The sequence below is a fragment of the Orcinus orca genome, chromosome 11 (genome assembly GCF_937001465.1).
Source record: "Orcinus orca chromosome 11, mOrcOrc1.1, whole genome shotgun sequence".
In the NCBI taxonomy this organism is placed as follows: domain Eukaryota; kingdom Metazoa; phylum Chordata; class Mammalia; order Artiodactyla; family Delphinidae; genus Orcinus; species Orcinus orca.
In genome coordinates this window covers 24,424,770-24,443,815 of record NC_064569.1, presented here as the reverse complement: position 1 = coordinate 24,443,815, position 19,046 = coordinate 24,424,770, and the positions used below count along the sequence as shown (strand labels likewise).

The window sequence follows — 19,046 nt, the reverse complement described above, 5'->3', positions numbered from 1 at the left end:
ATTTCTTTATAAATCTGAGAATGGAGTAAACACATTGGTAGAAATTTCCCCTATGCTTTTCCTTTATATAAACATTTTATTTTGAAGTATTTTGATGTGTCTAGATATGTTATACTGGGATAACACAAACGATGCCACAGAAAGAACAATTTCCAGTAATTTCATGATTAAGTGCAATACTTTTTTAAAAATTGATTTGTGTTCTGATTCGTCTAAAGACGTATATATTAATGCTTTAGTTAACTATTGATTTTTACTCATTTAAAAGCAATGGAAGAAAAGATGAGTCTCATCTCTTGCAAAGAATCCTAGTTTTGAACCTACAAAAGAAGTAAATGCCTCCATTCTGAGATTTTAATAGACTTTCACAAGTATTGCTATCTGATGTTTTGTTGTTACTTTTCTAAGGGCTAACAGTAGAAAACAATACCAGAAGACAGCCAGCCCAAGACAAATGTGGAATTCCTGTTGTTGACCCATTTCTCATGGAAGGATCTACGAGGAATACAAACGTGTTGCCAGCCAAGCTTGGGAAGCCCAGGGTGGTTGGTGGCCGTGCCGCCCCTGCGATGTCGTGGCCCTGGCTGGTCAGTCTGCAGCACCAAGGACAGCATTACTGTGGAGGTGCTCTGATTGGGAGACAGTGGGTCCTGACAGCGGCACACTGCAACTTCAGGTGTGTGCCCAAGTGGTGCAGGGTTGGGGACAGCAGGGCGGTGCAGAGCTATTTGAGGGTCCACAGCGGGTGCACTCCTTCTGTTCTCCCCATGTCACAAGAAACATTAAGCATCAGCTCCCACTGATACAGTCCCCATCTTGCAAATGAATGAACGTGTTAGGTTTATGAAATTTTCTGTGCTTCACTAATACACTTACTACTAATAGCTTTTAATTTTAAAAGCAGCTTCCTGCCTCTAGGTATAATTTAATTAATAAGTAACTAACAACACCCGCCCATCCATAAAAATGAAGGTAATGATGTCTCAACATTTTTGCATCAGTCTCTCAGCATGGTGCCCAGAGCCGAGGGGCTGCTCAAATGTGGCTTCCTTTCCTCCTTGCTCTCCTCTATGGACTGTCTGATGATCAAACCCAGCCCTGAAATAAATATGTAAAGTTTCAAAGAATTTTAAAGAATGTCCTTTAAAGGAACTTTTTTTTTTTCTTTGACTTTATCTGAATCTTGGTCTCAATGTAATATGGAAATATCTGAAAACTCCTTCCTCAAAGGAGTCTTAGCTTGACGTTTTTAATATTATCTCCCAGAAGTAGTGAGACAGTTGACACTGTCATACAATGTCCCATAGCTGCATGAGTAGATATGACATTTTCAGGGTCTCTAAAATTGGCTTTATAATGAAAGCATCTGCTCAAATAACATGGTGAGCAGGAAGCTTCAATGAACCAAAAACTCAATTTCTTTAGTATTCCCCAAGTCTTACTTTTGATATAGCTAAATCACAAGAAGGCATCCTTATTAGGGCAGTTTTCAGACTTTCATGTGCTTAAACTTACCTGGGGAGTTTGCTATAAACAGAATCTTAGAATATTAATCCTGAAATTTGATTTGCTGAGTTATGTCTGGGATTCTGCATTCTTAATACACATGCCAGATTTAATGCATGTGGTCCCTAGACATTTCTTTGAGAAACATCGTATTAGGGAGTAGAGTCACTATAACTTTCAGGATAGTTTCAGTGACCATCACATAAGTACATCATATAATGCATAATGATTATAATACATAAAATCATTATCTTGAGGCATCATGAATCTTATTTGTCAAAAATATATTGTACTACATCATTTTATTTGATGTTATGAAGGCAAGAAAGTAGATGCTTTGAACATTTTATCAAGGATTGAATTAATCAGAAACTCCCATTTTCTAAGAATTCAGGATAATAAGGATATTAATGTAGATTAAAAATTTTAAAGAAAGTTTTGGGGACTAGATTTTGGCAATAATATAACTGGAGTATAGAAGCAAAAAAAATGTTAAAGAATACATTCTTAGTAATTCTGAAAAGTGACGGCCTCATTAAAAGTGGTATCTATTTCCTCACTCTCTTTTCTTATGACAAGTACTGTCACAGACAACCTGGTAATAGGAAGAAGTTACTTGTGGAACACACGAGACAGAGATTTGATACCAGTGAAAGCTGTATATACTCACCCCAGCTTCACACAATTTCCTCCCAATGATGATATATGCTTGCTGCATCTGGAAAACCCTGTTGAACTAGGTCAGTATGGATAACTCTTTTCCATATTTTGAAACTTTTATCTTCCATCTTGCTTAGAAGTGCTGTATGTACTTTTGAAGTTAAATAATTATTTTAAAATTTTCTTACATTCTAAGATACTTTCTCTAAAAGCTGAAGTATCTGCATAAACATTTTACTGTTATGTGTATTTAATTGACAGAGGTCTAGAGAAGATTTCAGAGAAGTATGTTTTTAACTTTGTCCTATATATTCTCCTGAGACTCTTTATGTTCTATGAGGTTATCCCAAATACTTAGAACATCAGTTTGAACCACCAGATGTTTAATTTTCTGTGCCTTCATAACTTAGTAAAATCTTGGTTTTTAAAAAAATGTTTACTTAAGCCAAAGCTAAGTGAAACTGAGGCATTGTTAATCCTGGCTCTGTCAGGAAGTAGCCATGTGATCTTGGGCATGTTATGTAACTTCTGTGACCTTAGCTTTATTGTTTGTAGAAAGGGAATGGCAGTAACCCACCTACCTACTTAGCACAGGTGAGCATTCAGTGGAAAGGTGTATTGGGGGGAATGTAACTAAGATCTGTGGATAGTTCCCACTTTCACACCCAAGCCTTTCCATGACATCACAGGGTTCTGGGACAGTTTTCTTCCTTTGCTCCAGTTCTCTCCTCTGTTTCTGCCTATAGACCTCCCCTTGTATGTCTTTTCGGTGCATTCATCCTACAAACCCCCAATCATGGTTCAATCTACCATTTGCTTTTCATGCTTTTAAAACTGAGTCAGTGAGAGCATTTAGAACAGTGCTTCTTAACCTTGACTACGCATTATCATCCTCTGAGTTGCTTTAAAAACAAAACAAACAAAACTATCAGCCCAGATACATTTTGGAACAATTAATTACAATCTCAGGATTGGAGCTCTGACATCAGTATTTTTTCTCTTTATCCTGCTTCTTAAATTTATTTTTAGTTAAACTTTCAATGCTGAGATAACTGTAGATTCACATGCAGTTATAGGGAATGGTACAGAGAAACCAAAGTACTTTTTAACCTGGTTTTCACGAATAGTAACATCTTGCAGGATTTGACATTGATATAGTTGAGATACAGATACAACATTTTTGTCACAGTAAGGATCGATACTGTTGCCCCTTTATAGCCACACCCATTTCCTTCCTCCCCACTCCACCCTCCCCACCCAGACTTCCGTCAACCACAAATCTGTTCTGTTTTTATAATTTTGTCAATTCAAGAGTGTTACATAAATGGAATTATATAATATGTAACCTTTTGTGATTGACTTTTTTCCTGGGCATAACATCCTGGAGCTTCATTTATGTGGTTGCAGGTATCAGTAGTGCATTCCTTTTAATAGCTGAGTAGTGTTCACAGTATGAATGTTTAACCACTCGTAACGTTTAACCATTCATTTGTTGAAGAATATCTGGGTGGTTTCTAGCTTTTAGATATTACAAATAAAGCTCCCACGAACATTTGTGTAAAGGTTGTTTCCTTTTTTTTATTTAAATAATGCTGGATTGACTATCCTTATGTATACATTTTTCCAGGTCTATGATTGCCTTACGATAAATTTCTCGGAAGCAGAAATGCTGGATTTAGGGCATAACTGTTTTCAAGACTCTTGATGTATTTCTAAGTTATAAACACAGCTGGATGTGGAGTACAAGTCAATACATCCCCCTCCTCCATCCTGCCAAATGATGCAATCTGGCAATATCTGTCAGTTTTTAAAGTGTGTGCCTTGTGGTCCAGCAACTCAATCGTCCAGGAATACTGGCACAAATGCACAGATGCATGATCTCAGAAACTTGATGCAGCTTATAAGGGAAAAAATTAAAAGTCTAAATGTTTTCCAATGGGATTTAATAAATCGAGGTACATTCATTACCTGAATACTATATGCTATTAAAAAGAATGATGTAATAATGATGCCATGTAAATGGCATGATCATAATCTAGTAAATGAAGAATATCAGAATAAGAAAAATGGCTGATTAAAAAAATATGTTGTTAGTAGGAAAATGTTATTTAGCTCAAGGAAATTTGGGAGAAGATACAATAGAGCAATGATTATCTGTGAAGGCAGAATAACATAAGATTTGGCACACGCGTAGAGAGATGAGTAGGAAAAGAATAGACACGTTACAAACAGTTTTATGTAATTTTATTAAGAGATAGCAGTAAAAATAAAGAACATATCATTGATATAAAACGGCCTATGACAGTAGATATGCTGACGCATTTAAGTATGTAAAAATCTGGATGAAAATGAAGTTAAATAGCCTGGGAAAAAGGGAAAACAAACACAAGAGCACTGCATTCAGTGTGTGTGTGTGTGTGTGTGTGTGTGTGTGTGTGTGTGTGTGTGTGTGTGTGTGTGTGTGTGTGTGTGTGTGTGTGTGTGTGTGTGTCATATATACACACAGACACACAAACCCATAATATTTATATATACACAGATTTTGGTGATAAGAAAAAATGTAAATGTTTAAATGTATAATGTATCAATATATTTTACAATAACCTGTGAAGATAGAATTAGATATAAAAATACTTTTTAGCTGTAAGAATACTTTAACAGTTAAATTGCTACGTGTTTTTCCCTGTTCTTCATATAACGTAGTTGAAAAAAGAAGACAATTATAGGGACTTCCCTGGTGGTCCAGTGGTAAAGAATCCACCTTACAATGCAGGGGATGCGGGTTCAACCCCTGGTCCGGAAACTAAGATCCCACATGCCACGGGGCAACTAAGCCCGTGTGCCACAACTACTGAGCCTGCACGCCTCCACTAGAGAGCCTGCGTGCCACAAACGACAGAGCCCATGTGCCCTGGAACCCGAGAAAACCCACATGCCACAACTAGAGAGAAGCCCGCACGCCACAACAAAGAGCCCACGTGCCGCAACTAAGACCCGACACAGCCAAAAATAAATAAATAATAAAAATCTTAAAAAGAAGACAATTATATTCTTCTCCACTCTCATCTCAAATTCAACAAGGTGATGTCCTGAAGGCACACAGGCAAAAAGACAGACGCACTTTAAAAAATGGTTATGGATGAGAAGCCCCACATTTCAGTGTAGGGCATGTGTTTCTGTTTTCCTAGGAGGATATGGAAATACCTGGAGCAAAGTGGTAACATGTATATTGGGATGATCCCCTCTGAGTAAATAATAGGTGGAATCTTCTGGAAGACTTATTAAATTACAGGGTTAGAAAGGGTACTGTTAGGTCAAAGTAGGTATTTTTAGAGCCATCACTGAAGAGCAAACAGTATAGACAATGTTAATATGAATCTTACGGACTAACTGATATTTGCGTTCTTCTTTCTCATCCTTTTAATTAGGAAAGTTTGTATCTCCAATCTGTTTGCCAGGGAAAGATGATAAAATAAATTTACTTTCCAAATGTATGACTGCTGGATGGGGAATAACTGAACCTCATCGTGAGTATATTTTATTACCTCTTCTAAGATTAGAATCCAAACAAATATATGTGAAGTCTGAGTATACTGTTTACTCATTTTCAATTTTTCTGTATTTTTAATAGGAATGATAGTGGAAAAATTTTTTCATAATGGACCTAAAGGTGACTGGTTGGGTTTTAGGCCATCATATTCATTAATACAAATTCACTGATACTTTTAAAAACTGTGTTGGTAAATGTCTAGTGATGTTATTACCTAATAAATATTTGTGTATGCACACACTCACACACATAATTGTTTTCACAACAGTGTAGATATTTCTATTGTGAAAACCCATACTTGAAGATATATGAGCCTATTCTTAAAGCTGTGAGGCATTTTTCTGAAATGATAGGCTGGTATAAAAGGTAAATGGGTAGATATGATATCACTTATATGTGGACTCTAAAATATGACACAAATGAACTTATTTATGAAACAGAAACAGACTCACAGACAGAGAGAACAGACTTGTGGTTGCCAAAGGGGGGGGCAGGGGAGGGTTGGAGTGGGAGTTGGGATTAGCAGATGCAAACTATTATATGTAAGAATGGATAGACAACAAGGTCCTGTTGTGTAGCACAGGGAACTATATTCAATATCCTGTAATAAACCATAATGGAAAAGAATATGAAAAAATATACATATGTAATAACTGAATCACTCAACTATACTTCAATTAAAAAAAAAGGTAAGTGGGTAGAAAGATTATGTGCAGATATTCTAGTCCATATAAAGATCAAACCCATGACTCTGGTCTCATATACACCCTATTCTGCAAATGAATTAACTACCTACAAATATCCAATAAACTAGTTATTTAGAATGCAATTTCAGTTGTCAGCTTCCAGTCAGTGTCAGCACTTAACCAGAATGTCTGCTCAGCAGAAGTCAAATCAAAAGAATGAGAATGTCGTGAAACCAATGAATTATAGACTTAATATGTAAAAAATGTATATTGTTTGCTTTATCAACAACTGATTTGGGTGTAAACTTTGTCTTTTTTGCATAAAGTGATGTTTTTATATCTTCTGAGGACTATACTAAAGACAAAAGAACCCACATAAAATGTTTTTCATTGTTTCTGTTGTATAAGCCACTGTGGAGTGATTAGTTTTTTAGAAGTCACCTAACAGCATCACTATAGTGCTGAGAGGGGAGAATGGGTGGGATTTAACCCTCGGAGTCTGTGTATATATAAGGCTATTTTTGTTTTATCCTTTAATATCATTTGCCTATGTGTTTTTATTCCTTTTCTACTAGAAGATGAATTTCCTAAAACTGTGCAGCAGGCAAAGGTACCACTGATTAGTAGTACATCTTGTCGAAGCTACTGGGGACTGGATATTAAAAATACCAATATATGCGGAGGGGCTGCAGGATCATCGTCCTGTATGGTAATGAAGGCCTGCATTGATGAGGGCAGGAGTTTTCTTCTCAGTGTGTCTCATGAATGGGTGTTTGCTGACCATAAAAAGGTATAAATGTATGGTAGTTTTAAAATGAAAAGTGAGAGGAGTTAAGTACATTGCTAAATTGATGTACTGTGATTGCCAATTTGATATTTTTGTGGATTCTATTCTCAAAAGGAATTACTTGTTCAATTGCTAGGTTGAACTACGTGAAACTGATAACTTTAAACTGTTCTTGATCCACAAAAAAATGATGATTTCTTGTGGTTCAACTTCATAGCTGTATTAGGTAGCTCAAACTACCTACTTCCAGTAGCACTGAAAATATAAAGATGCTTTCACGTAACTCAAAACCATCATTTAGTCATTTATATTAGATGCTTGAAACTTTCTGCATGGCACAGTCTATTGTCAGCATAAAATAAATTTATGCTAAATGTTTCTTTCAGCCTTGCCTTGAAAATGTAGATTTTGATTTGATTCAGAGATCTGTAACATCAGCCAACTACCTCAGTGGTTGTAGTTTCCTATGCTGTTATGAGCAGAAATCAGAGATGAGAGTGACTTACACACTGTCGGATCATCCCCTGCAGTTGGGGGTTAGTGTCAGCCATGAATCGTGCAGCCAGGAGAATGAACTTCTCTTTTTGCTGGTTGCAGGGAGATTCTGGAGGACCACTGCAGTGTGCCCAGGATGGGCAGTACAAGCTCATCGGTATTGTGAGCTGGGGCAGCAGTAATTGCCATCCTGACGCACCAACGGTCTTCACCAGAATTTCTGCTTATAGAGACTGGATCACATCTGTCACTGGAGGAGAAGCATGATCACTGGAAGAGCAGCATGGTGGAATTGTGTTCCTAAGTGGGAAAGGAAATACATGACCGCCTACCTGAAAAATACGTCTCTTGTCATTGCTAAAAAACTCAATGTCACTTCCCCCAACCCTTGTCATTGAGGAGCTTGGATTTGGTGTGTACATACATTCAATATTAAACATTGGTCACAGAAAGCTAATGTTGGTTCATGCCTCCTGGGAACTTACAATCTTAAATGTCATTAATTTCAGGTCTAGTGTACCATGTACTATATGTCAAATTTGAGTACCATCATATATACTTTTACTATTTTTTTAATTTGGTTAACATTGGAAGATATGGAGATGTTATTCACTCCATATAATTCTTTTTTTTATTTTAAAGATTCTTTTCTTTTAAGCTTTTAAAAAATTTTTATTTTATTTACTTATTTTGGGCTGCACTGGGTCTTTGTTGCTGTGCGTGGGCTTTCTCTAGTTGCATCGAGCAGGGGCCACTCTTCGTTGTGGTGCGCGGGCTTCTCGTTGAGGTGCACAGGCTCTAGGCACACAGGCTTCAGTAGTTGTGGCACGTGGCTCAGTAGCTGTGGCACACGGGCTTAATTGCTCCGCAGCATGTGGGATCTTCCTGGACCAGGACTCGAACTGATGTCCCCTGCATTGCCAGGCAGATTCTTTTTTTTTTTTTTTAACATTTTTATTGGAATATAATTGCTTTACAATGGTGTGTTAGTTTCTGCTTTATAACAAAGCGAATCAGCTATACATATACATATATCCCCATATCTCTTCCCTCTTGCATCTCCCTCCCTCCCACCCTCCCTATCCCACCCCTCTAGGTGGTCACAAAGCACTGAGTGGATCTCCCTGTGCTATGCGGCTGCTTCCCACTAGCTATCTATTTTACATTTGGTAGTGTATATATGTCCATGCCACTCTCTCACTTTGTCCCAGCTCACCCTTCCCCCTCCCCATGTCCTCAAGTCCATTCTCTAGTAGGTCTGCGTCTTTATTCCTGTCCTGCCCCTAGGTTTTTCTGACCTTTTTTTTTTTTTTTTTAGATTCCATATATATGTGTTAGCATATGGTATTTGTCTTTTTCTTTCTGACTTACTTCACTCTGTATGACAGACTCTAGGTCTATCCACCTCACTACAAATAACTCAATTTCCTTTCTTTTTATGGCTGAGTAATATTCCATTGTATATATGTGCCACATCTTCTTTATCCATTCATCCGATGATGGGCACTTAGGTTGCTTCCATGTCCTGGCTATTGTAAATAGAGCTGCAATGAACATTTTGGTACATGACTCTTTTTGATTTATGGTTTTCTCAGGGTATATGCCCAGTAGTGGGATTGCTGGGTTGTATGGTAGTTCTATTTTTAGTTTTTTAAGGAACCTCCATACTGTTCTCCATAGTGGCTGTATCAATTTACATTCCCACCAACAGTACAAGAGGGTTCCCTTTTCTCCACACCCTCTCTAACATTTATTGTTTGTAGATTTTTTGATGACGGGCATTCTGACTGGTGTGAGATGGTATCTCATTGTAGTTTTGATGTGCATTTCTCTGTTGAGTAATGATGTTGAGCATCCTTTCATGTGTTTGTTGGGCATCTGTATAATCTTCTTTGGAGAAATGTCTATGTAGGTCTTCTGCCCATTTTTGGATTGGGCTGTTTTTTTGATATTGAGCTGGCAGGCGGATTCTTAACCACTGTGCCACCAGGGAAGCCCTCACTCCATATAATTTTTAATTTTACTCACATAGAACAGTGCCCTATGCGCAGGTTTACAGGAATGGTCCCTGTAAGTTTCACAATTTCAGTGAGCAATTGACATTTAAGAAATTATTTATCAGGCTTATCATTTGATTTTTAAATTTTTAGATAAAATCTTAGGATATTTCACTTGTTTACAAAACATTTATCTGAACTTCAGCTGACCAATACCCTCATCTCTCTAGGCTTAGCCAAAAACTAAAGAAGGCCCCTGAGCCTGGATACTTAATGCCAAAGCCCATCACAGAGATATATAATACAGAATAAGAAGTCTGAAGCAACTATTTTTTCTTATTTTCCACCAAAATTTATCATTTGGTTTCCAAAATTACAGCATTCAAAAAAGGAGGATAGTTTAACTTTTCAGGTAAGCACAATATAACCTAATCAAAGAACAACTCATAAAGAAATTAGCAACAAATAAATACTATTTTTCCTTTTTTTCTCTGATCTCCCTTTCTCTCACCCCCCTGTCCCTACCACTCTCTTTTTCTCTGTCCCTCCTCTCTTTTGCAAATGCTATAAAGGGAAAATATTTTGAATTTCCCAGTATTTACTAAAAACCTCTTACATGAATATTGGTCTAAACTGCTTTAATTAATTTAAATTATACTCTCTGATAGGGACTCAGTAAATTGAAAGATGAGATTTACAATAAGGATTCTCTAATTCTTATGTTAATTTGTTTTGTACCATTTTTACTTTGTCTCATTGAATTTCTCTCATCTTTTCAATCAGATAACATTAAGGGGGGTTAAAGATGGGCTGTATTAAAATGTCAGGCCTGTCTAAAGCTTTCTTCTTCACAGTATGATCTGAAGGTGGTTAATTTTGGTACTGGCACAATCTCTGACCTCCTGGGACAGTGATCTGGTGGTGATGCTTGAGGGCTCTGTCAGCAAAGGACGAAGGGTTAGCATTCCATGTACTACCTAAGGAAGCTGCCTGACTTTCATACGAGGGTCAGAGACTGGTGCTCTGTTTTCAGCTTCAGTTGGCAGTTAATTTTCAAATTGTTCTGTATTTAATCTTTTCCCTATTGAATAGAACTGTGTTAGACTATTTTACTATGTTAGACTGTTTTACTTGCCCTTTCTCTAGTTGAAAGCCAATTTAACTCAGGAGGGACATAAGCTTTATTTCTTACTTTGACTGTTTCTTCTTCCCAAGAACTCTTTTTTATTCTTTCATTTCAAGGTCAAGCTCTATGTGGATTAGACTACAATCAATTTTGTAAATTGATATAGTCTGTAAGGGTTACATAGCCAAATTAAAAAAAAATTAGAGACCTAATAACCTAAGTTTTCACTCATGTGTGTATTTAAAAATGTCCTCGTTGAGCACCTACTGTGTGTCAAGTAGGGGCACCTTGAAAAAGGAAGTCTCCCTTATCTTTAGCATCTCATTCTAGTGGAGAAGAACAATATACAAAGGTAATTCCAATTCCACTTGCCATGGGAGCTGCCAGTCTAGGAGGGAACAACCAACACTTTCTGCAAGGATGGATGGAGGTTTTGCAGGAGAAGTAATGTTTGAGCTGAGTTTTAGAGCTCAAGTATTAGTTGATTTGATTTTTATGTTTTAATGTTTTATACACCAATATCTTACGTTAAAGAAATCTGTATCAAGCTCTTTTCCTATTAACAATTACACATACTCTGAATCTCTCCTGTCATTTGGATTGTTGGAACATTTTGTTATTCATTCTTAAGCCATAAATTGCATTACTTCACTTTCTCTAACCCTCCGTCTTGTCTTTTTTTTTTTTTAAATATTTATTTACTTATTTGGCTGTGCTGGGTCTTAGTTGTGGCACGTGGGATCTAGTTCCCTGACCAGGGATCGAACCCGGGCCCCCTACTTTGGGAGCACGGAGTTTTAACCACTGGACCACCAGGGTAGTCCCCTCCATCTTGTCTTTTTCATAAAATTTTCAACAATATAGTTCCAATATTTCATGCATATTCTTTGTCAATTTAACAGTCAACAACTTAAGCCTGACAAGTGTCTAATTCTCACCAAAGATTAACAGCTTTGGGCACTTACCTGATTTCATCTTGGTCTCAACTTTATTATCAGTAGCATGATCACTTTCATTTTTCTATCCCCCACAGATATTTATAAAATAAGAGTAAATTTAAACCAAATTGTCAGATAGTGGTAACACAAACAACTGCTGGGGCCAAAATAACTAAGAATCTCTTAAAGAGGCAAAATGAAGTGGGGGAATTATAACAGAGGCAATTAAGCCAGAGTAATTAAGACAGGGTGGTATTGCTGCAGAGATAAATAAACTGATCAAGAGAACAGAATACAAAAGCAAGAAATAGCGCCATCTTACATTCTCTAAATTGGCAAAATGCATAGTGTGACAAGATAAACAGATAATGAGAATGTGGAGTGGAGGGGAACTCTCCTCACGGCTGGGGGCGGGGTGCAACTCAGATAACATGGGTAAAACTGAAGATGCCAATGTCTTCTGAGTCAGCAATTCTACCTCTAGGTAAATGCCCTAGAGCATTGTCTTCAACCATTGCTGCAATTAAATGAAAACATCTGGGGCATGGAGGGAGGTAATTTTTTTTTTTTTACTATTTATTTATTTGGCTGTACCAGGTCTTAGTTGCGTGGCACGTGGGATCTAGTTCCCTGACCAAGGATCGAACCCAGGGCCCCTGCACTGGGAGTGCTGAGTCTTAACCACTAGGGCACCAGGGAAGTCCTAGGGGTAATTTTTTAAACTCCTTACATGATGCTAATGTGTAGTCAGGTTTGGGAACAGTGTCCTAGGAAAGTGATGCAACCATGACCACTAAACATGTACAGGAAAGTTTATAGAAATGTGAATATCAGCAAAAGCCGGAATTCCCAATGTCCACTGGAGAAGCATGGATAATCAAAATCTATATAGTATACTCACACAGCAGTAAAATATATGACATTCCACAGGCTCTTTAGGTGAATCTTAAAAGCAATGCTGAGCTTAAAAAGCAAATTTCAGAAGAGTAGGTACCTTATAAAGCTCAGAAACAGGCAAAATTAAACTGCTTAGGCTTCATATATGGTTGAAAAAAATGCCAGGGAAAATAACCCACCATTCAGAGCAGTGGGCGGGGGGTGTGGGGATAGGATGGAGGAACCACACGCAAGTGGTATTAATAATTTTCTAGTTAAGTTGGTGGTGGTTTTACAGATGTTTATGATCTTGCTCCATAACTTACATAATACTTCTGTGTATACTGAATACTACACAGTGTAAGTATACTTACAGACCTTTTAAATAATACTAGCTTCTCAGCATAGAACCTATTCTTCTCTCCAGGTAATTAGAGTTCCACACTCATTCAGAGCATTATACCCTTGCATTTTCGGCAGTTCCCTTTGCCTAGAAAGCACAAATTGTCACTGACACTTGCATTCCTTGATGTCACTATTTAACTTTGCTTAGTTAACACTGGCAATTACATTTTCTACCATCTATTCTCTTCCAGGGGAAAAGGGTTTAACATTTGTTTATCTTCTAGGTGCCAGATATTACTTGACATTTCCATTTAGGTCATTTAATCATTAAAACTAATCTTATGAAAATGTTTTGAATGTAATATTAATAACCCCTGGGAATAGGGATTAAGTGTTGGTTCTGAAACCAGAGTTCTTGGGTTCAAATCCCGCCTTCATCGCCAACTAGTGTTATGACTTTAGGCAAGTTAGTCTCCTTATACTTCCATTTTCTCATCTATAAAGTGGAGGTAATAAAAAAAACCTATTCATAGAGATATCCTATAGTTAAAGGAGTTTATAAATTCAAACCACTTAAAAAAGTGGCTGGCACCTAGTAAACTTATAATTCATGTTAGTTATTATTTTGTGCATTTTTCTAAAAATAAAGTTTTAAAGAGGATTCCCCCCCCAACCTGACCTTGGATCCTTTAAAAAATATTTGAAGAGAATAGTTAAAAAATTGTTACAAAAATGGATGAACCTCAAAATCATTATGCTAATTGAAAGAAGCCAGTCGCAACAGACTACATGTTACGATTCCACTTACATGGAATGTAGACAAATTTATAGACAGAAAGCAGAACAGTGGTTCCCTAAGGTTATGGGTAAGTGCAAGAAATAACAAAATGGGGGTGATGGAAATGTTCTAAAATTGGATTATGGTGATGGTTGCACAACTGCATAAATTTACTAAAATCATGGAATTGTACACTTACAAATTTTTTTTTAAGGAACAGTTCCAGAATTTTTACTTTAATGGCACTTTTATCAGGATGGGTAAAATCTGATCAAACTCTCATGTTTGAATGTAGTCAAAATCCAGCAATACACTGTTATGTGTGCAGGCAGAGGCTATGTCATATGTTACTTGGGGAGAGGTTGATTTTATTAAGCCTTGCTGTTCAAGAATACAGTATAGCTTTCTAATTTTTCTGTTCTTTTTTATGTCTCCATTTTTTTTTTCAAAAATTCTCTTCATAATTTTCCTAAGGATTTAATTGGGGAATGACAATCCCATTAGGCTACCTTAGTAGCTTTCCATGTGCCGACTTCTTTACATATATTAATTTAATTCTGAGCACAATTGTATCAGAAAGGCATTCTCTTTCCCATTTTACCCATGAGATTGAAGCTAGGGAGGCTGACTTGTTTTACATCAAACATCTGGTTTCAGAGAAGAAATAACACATAGATTTTTCTGATTACAGACTTTAATTACTATATCACATGGCTGATGGGTGTTTTCAGAAGATAATGTAGGCAAGAGTGTGGAGTTTGGACTGGGGAGATAAGACTGGGAGCATGGAGAGATTGGAATTGGGCTGGCTTCATTCACACACTTGAACATGAGAAGGAAAATAAAATGGAGAGAGGTAAAAAGAAGACTTACGTGTAATAAGGGAGGTTCAGTTTTCAGAGAGCTTAAAAATAGTATAAATTTCCTTGAATCCACCAGGAATTACTTGCCAGCTGCTGGTTAAAAAGACATTACTACAGTAGTTTGAAGGAATTAGGATTTTTATTCTCTTACTTAAATGGAGTCAGGCAGCTGATAGGCAGCTCTACAAAGTTAGAGGGCCTGCAGCTTTTCCTGTCTTCCTCCTCCACCATCCTCAGTGTATCGTCAGTGTATCGATTCAATCCTCAAGTCATAAAATTGCTGCAGGGCTCAGGTCATTGCAGTCACATTCCAAGATGGGAAATGAGGGAGGGCAAGGAGAAAAGGGGATAAATGGCTTTCATAAAAACCCTACTCAGTGACTATTATTTACATAACTACCTGCCAAGCCTGGGAATATAGTTCTTCACTTGGGTTTACTGTCCAGGATTCTGGTTCTAAAGAAGGAGAGAAGAGTATTTACATGGCAACCAGAAGTCTCTCCCACATATCTAATTATAATACTTTGCATTAATTTTACTTTTATTACCTTTTCTAAGAATAAATGCAAAAGAAAGTGTCAATTAAAAAGTGATACTGTGATTGTATAAAGCAAAAATTATAATTCTTTATTTCACTGCTATCCTTTTCCCATTTCCGCTAGTTATCATTTTCAATAGTCCAGGACATCTCATAACAATAATCGGAGTTTCAGAAGGAGAAAATAGAGAAAATGGAGGTGAGAAATTAATCAAGGAAACAAATCAAGAAAACTTCCTAGAACTTAAGGGTATGTGTTATCAGGTGGAAAGAATGCACTGGATGCCTAGCACAAGAGTGAAGACGGACCCAGATCACAGATGTCACTGTGAAGCTTAAAGGCACTGGGGACAAGAAAATTACATAAGATTCCAGAGAAAAACAGGTCTCATACATAGGGTCAAGAATCTGAGTGGCTTTAGACTTCTCATCAGGAATATTTAAATGCACAAAGATGCTTTACCATGTGGACCTCTCCACTGGGCTTCTTGAGTGGGCTGATGACAAAACAGCTGCATTTCCCCAAAGGATGATCCAAGAGAGGGCAAGGGGGAGTTGCACTGTCCTTTATGGCCTTTGCTAGCACCCTTTAAACTTTATAATAATTGTTTTTTTAATTCATCCTTGACAAATCATATAGTTTAACTGAATCAAGCCTATCTGCTTGGTGTATAGACCAAAAAAAAAAAAAAAATTACTAATTTCCCAGCCTTATTTTTTCCATCTTTTGCCTCCAAATGAAAGACTCTAATGGGTTCCTGTGTGTTCCTTCAGCATGGACTTGGCTTAGGATAGACATGACGTTAATAGCTTCTCCTACCTCAGACTCAGCAATCCCCATCTCTATTATGATGGGAGTGCCAAAGGGCACTCAATGTGCTACAGAGCATCACCCTTATAGATGGATGTGATACCAAAGCAGCAGCCTCAATCTGTGTCAAGGACTCAGATCTTTAATGAGGTTCCCCCAACCTAATTACCCTCCATTAGAGGAAAAATCAACTTCTGACCAAGTTTACTCATGCAGACTGGTTCATGAGACGGTGGAGGGCAGGGGGAACAGGTCTGACTGGCTTCTTTCCTTCTAAGACCCAGACAGGGAGGAGGGGGACCTCACTATTGTTGGTTCAACTATCCTTTACTTAGAAAAACAAGTTTAATTCGTAAGAGTATTTGTCAGGTTAGGTCCTGTTGAACAGTAAGATATACAAATGTATTCATAATTTTTAGTCAAAGCATCTGAACTTTGACCATATATTATTTACATATTTAGCTGCTTCTATATTTTTTATATGATAGGAAAATCCACTTATGGACATATCTCATATATGGGATGGAAATTATTTGACCTTTTTAGATCAACATCAGTGGTATATAATCATATCAGAAAATGGAAAAATGTCTTCTGCTGTGCTCAGTTGAAAGTTGATATTCTTTCTGTCATATCATCCTGGGTTTTTTCCTTTCTAATTATGATAGTTTGTCACATACATAAAAATCACAGAGTCTGGTGTACAGCATGAAACTGGAAATAGTCTTAATGAAGGAAATTGACTGGTCATTGGGATTGGTAGCTAGTGACTGAATCTGAGGTTAGTGGTGCCATTGACTTTTGTAGATACAGTGCAGAAGAAATAGATTTGGGGTAAATTATAAAATCCACTTGGGATATATTGAATTTGAGGTGTTTCTGGGGCATTCATATAGCAAAAAGTATTAACTTACCTTAATTTTGTTGCTTGCTAAAACTTTTATGCAAACTGCAGAGAACTAAAAAAAGAAAAAAACAAACAAAAACCAGTATGAAAACACCTTTTGATCATTTGCACAAAATACAGGTTGTTTAGCACCAGTTGTTAATTCCCAACCTAACATCTATCTCCCAGTTCTCTTTTGTGGGCAATGTTACCAAACCAGGTTTGTTTTACCTAGCGCACAGCAAGCCCAAATGCTGAGATGCTGAGGTTTGCAGCAAAGGCAGGGTTTTTCCACACGGCAGCCAAGCGAGGGGGCTGGAGGGCAAATCTCAAATTTGCCTTCCTGAAGGCAAGGGGCTCTCTGGGTATTTATGGAATAAAGAAGCAGGGCGGTCTCAGTGGGGGAGCATGGAGAAGGGTGATGGGAAAAGGTGAGGTAATGGTCATTCTGTGCAGGCCTAACTAAGCTATGGGCCACTGCACCTTCAAAAGGTCACCAAGTGGACACTCCACATGCCCAGTTGTAGGGTTGGTGGTCCCATCCAGCCGTAACCAGCTCAGCTTGAGCTAGACACAGATGACCCCAAGTTCCTTGAAAATAACTCGGGCAAACATCTTACTGTTTAGGCTATGTGCTGCTTGGAGGACAAGCAAGTCTTAAAATGACCTTGATTAGTGAAGGCAGGTGAAACGGATTTGACTAATCATTACCCACAGTTTCATAACACATAATGGACATATTTTTTTTCCTTGGAAGCAAATTGTTTTCTAGATATAACTACACCAATAACATAGGATTAAGTACTCGTCCCTCTTTCTAGTTAAGCAAGGTTTCCATCTTCAGGAGGAAATTTAGTCTTGACTTAGTATTATAGGAGATGGTGAGCTGTTTTTTAAATAAGCAGGATCAAATTAGTCAGTTTTGTTTCATTGGGCCATCCAACTCTTATGGGATAGTTGTTACCCTGAAAGTAGACTACTCTAGAGACCAGGCATCCAGTGTAACTAAGTGAACAACAACCAGCTTCCAGCCACACAAGACCTCAAACAATCAGACCTACAAAGGAAGGGCTGATGGTGCATTTGTGGCTAAGATAAAGAAGCACTTTAGATATGTATTAACTCATTTAGTCCTTATAACAATCTTTGAGACATTATAGTACAATTTTATAGATGAAGAAAAGAGGACAAAATAATGAAATAATGTGCCCAAGGTCACATGCTAGTAAGTTATTGAACTGGAATTTTAACCCAGGAAATCCTAGCTACAGTGTCTATGATCTTAGACATCACATTATGCTTCTTCATAAATATGTGAAGGAGGCAGAAACTTTATATCAGTTTAGAGTTGGTTTAAAGTTTTTGGACTAATCCTGAAATGAAAGTCTGGAAATGAAATTGCATCAGTGGAAACTCTTTATCTGCTCTTATTTTCTAGGACAGTTTAAATTTAGTAAAATTTCATATTTCGATAAACGTTAATTCAATAAACAAAATGATGACTGCTCCTTCGAAAGGCAGTTTAGTCTTGTGGTCAAGATTTCCCTGCCTCTCCCAGCTATCTGACATTGGGTAAATCACTTAACTGCCACTTGACTCAATTTCCTTATCTATTAAATGGGTAAATAACGTTATTATCGTACACAGTTGTAAAAGATTAAACGAGATGAGGAAAGTAAAGCATATAAATATTGCTTACTGGGGAAGAAAAAGCAGTGCTTACCATTTAAGAATTAGTCATTATTACGCTTTTGTTAGAATTTTTGGTCAATAAATCATAAAATTAAAAATCTCAGTTTGGAAAATCTGGTAACACATGGGCTTGCTCTTGAGCCCTTTTTTCCCAAAGTCCCCTCTGTTACCTCTTATAATATGAAGTGTTAGGGAAAAAAGGTGAATGAAGTATTAATTTTCTTTCTCAACAAATATTCGAGTGCATAGAAAAGTATTGGTGATATAAGAATGAGGAAGACACGTGATTTCTTACAGAGCTTACCATCTAGAAGACAAGAAAAACATTTAACAAATAATTTAAAAGCGTTACCTGTGCCTGGAAAGGAAAGTTTAAACGTTCTTGACAGAAGAAAATAAAGGGGCACAAAACGTGGTGCAGAGTTTGGAAGAGTAATACGGATAGGGCTGCAAATGTTAATTCCTGCGCCCAAGTATCTCATTCCTAACGAAGTACTATTAGAGGAGTTGAG

The 19,046-nt window shown here is 37.3% G+C and overlaps 1 protein-coding gene across 1 annotated transcript; it reads left to right on the top strand.

Annotated features, from left to right (window-relative positions):
- Positions 1–344: 344 nt before the first annotated feature.
- LOC117201732 (chymotrypsinogen A-like) lies at positions 345–8,433 on the top strand. Its single transcript, XM_033430316.2, has 5 exons — positions 345–676; positions 2,086–2,246; positions 5,595–5,693; positions 6,978–7,111; positions 7,787–8,433. Exons 1-5 carry the CDS (start codon positions 486–488, stop codon positions 7,949–7,951), a joined length of 750 nt encoding a protein of 249 aa, XP_033286207.2. The 5' UTR covers positions 345–485; the 3' UTR covers positions 7,952–8,433.
- The last annotated feature ends 10,613 nt before the right edge of the window (positions 8,434–19,046 follow it).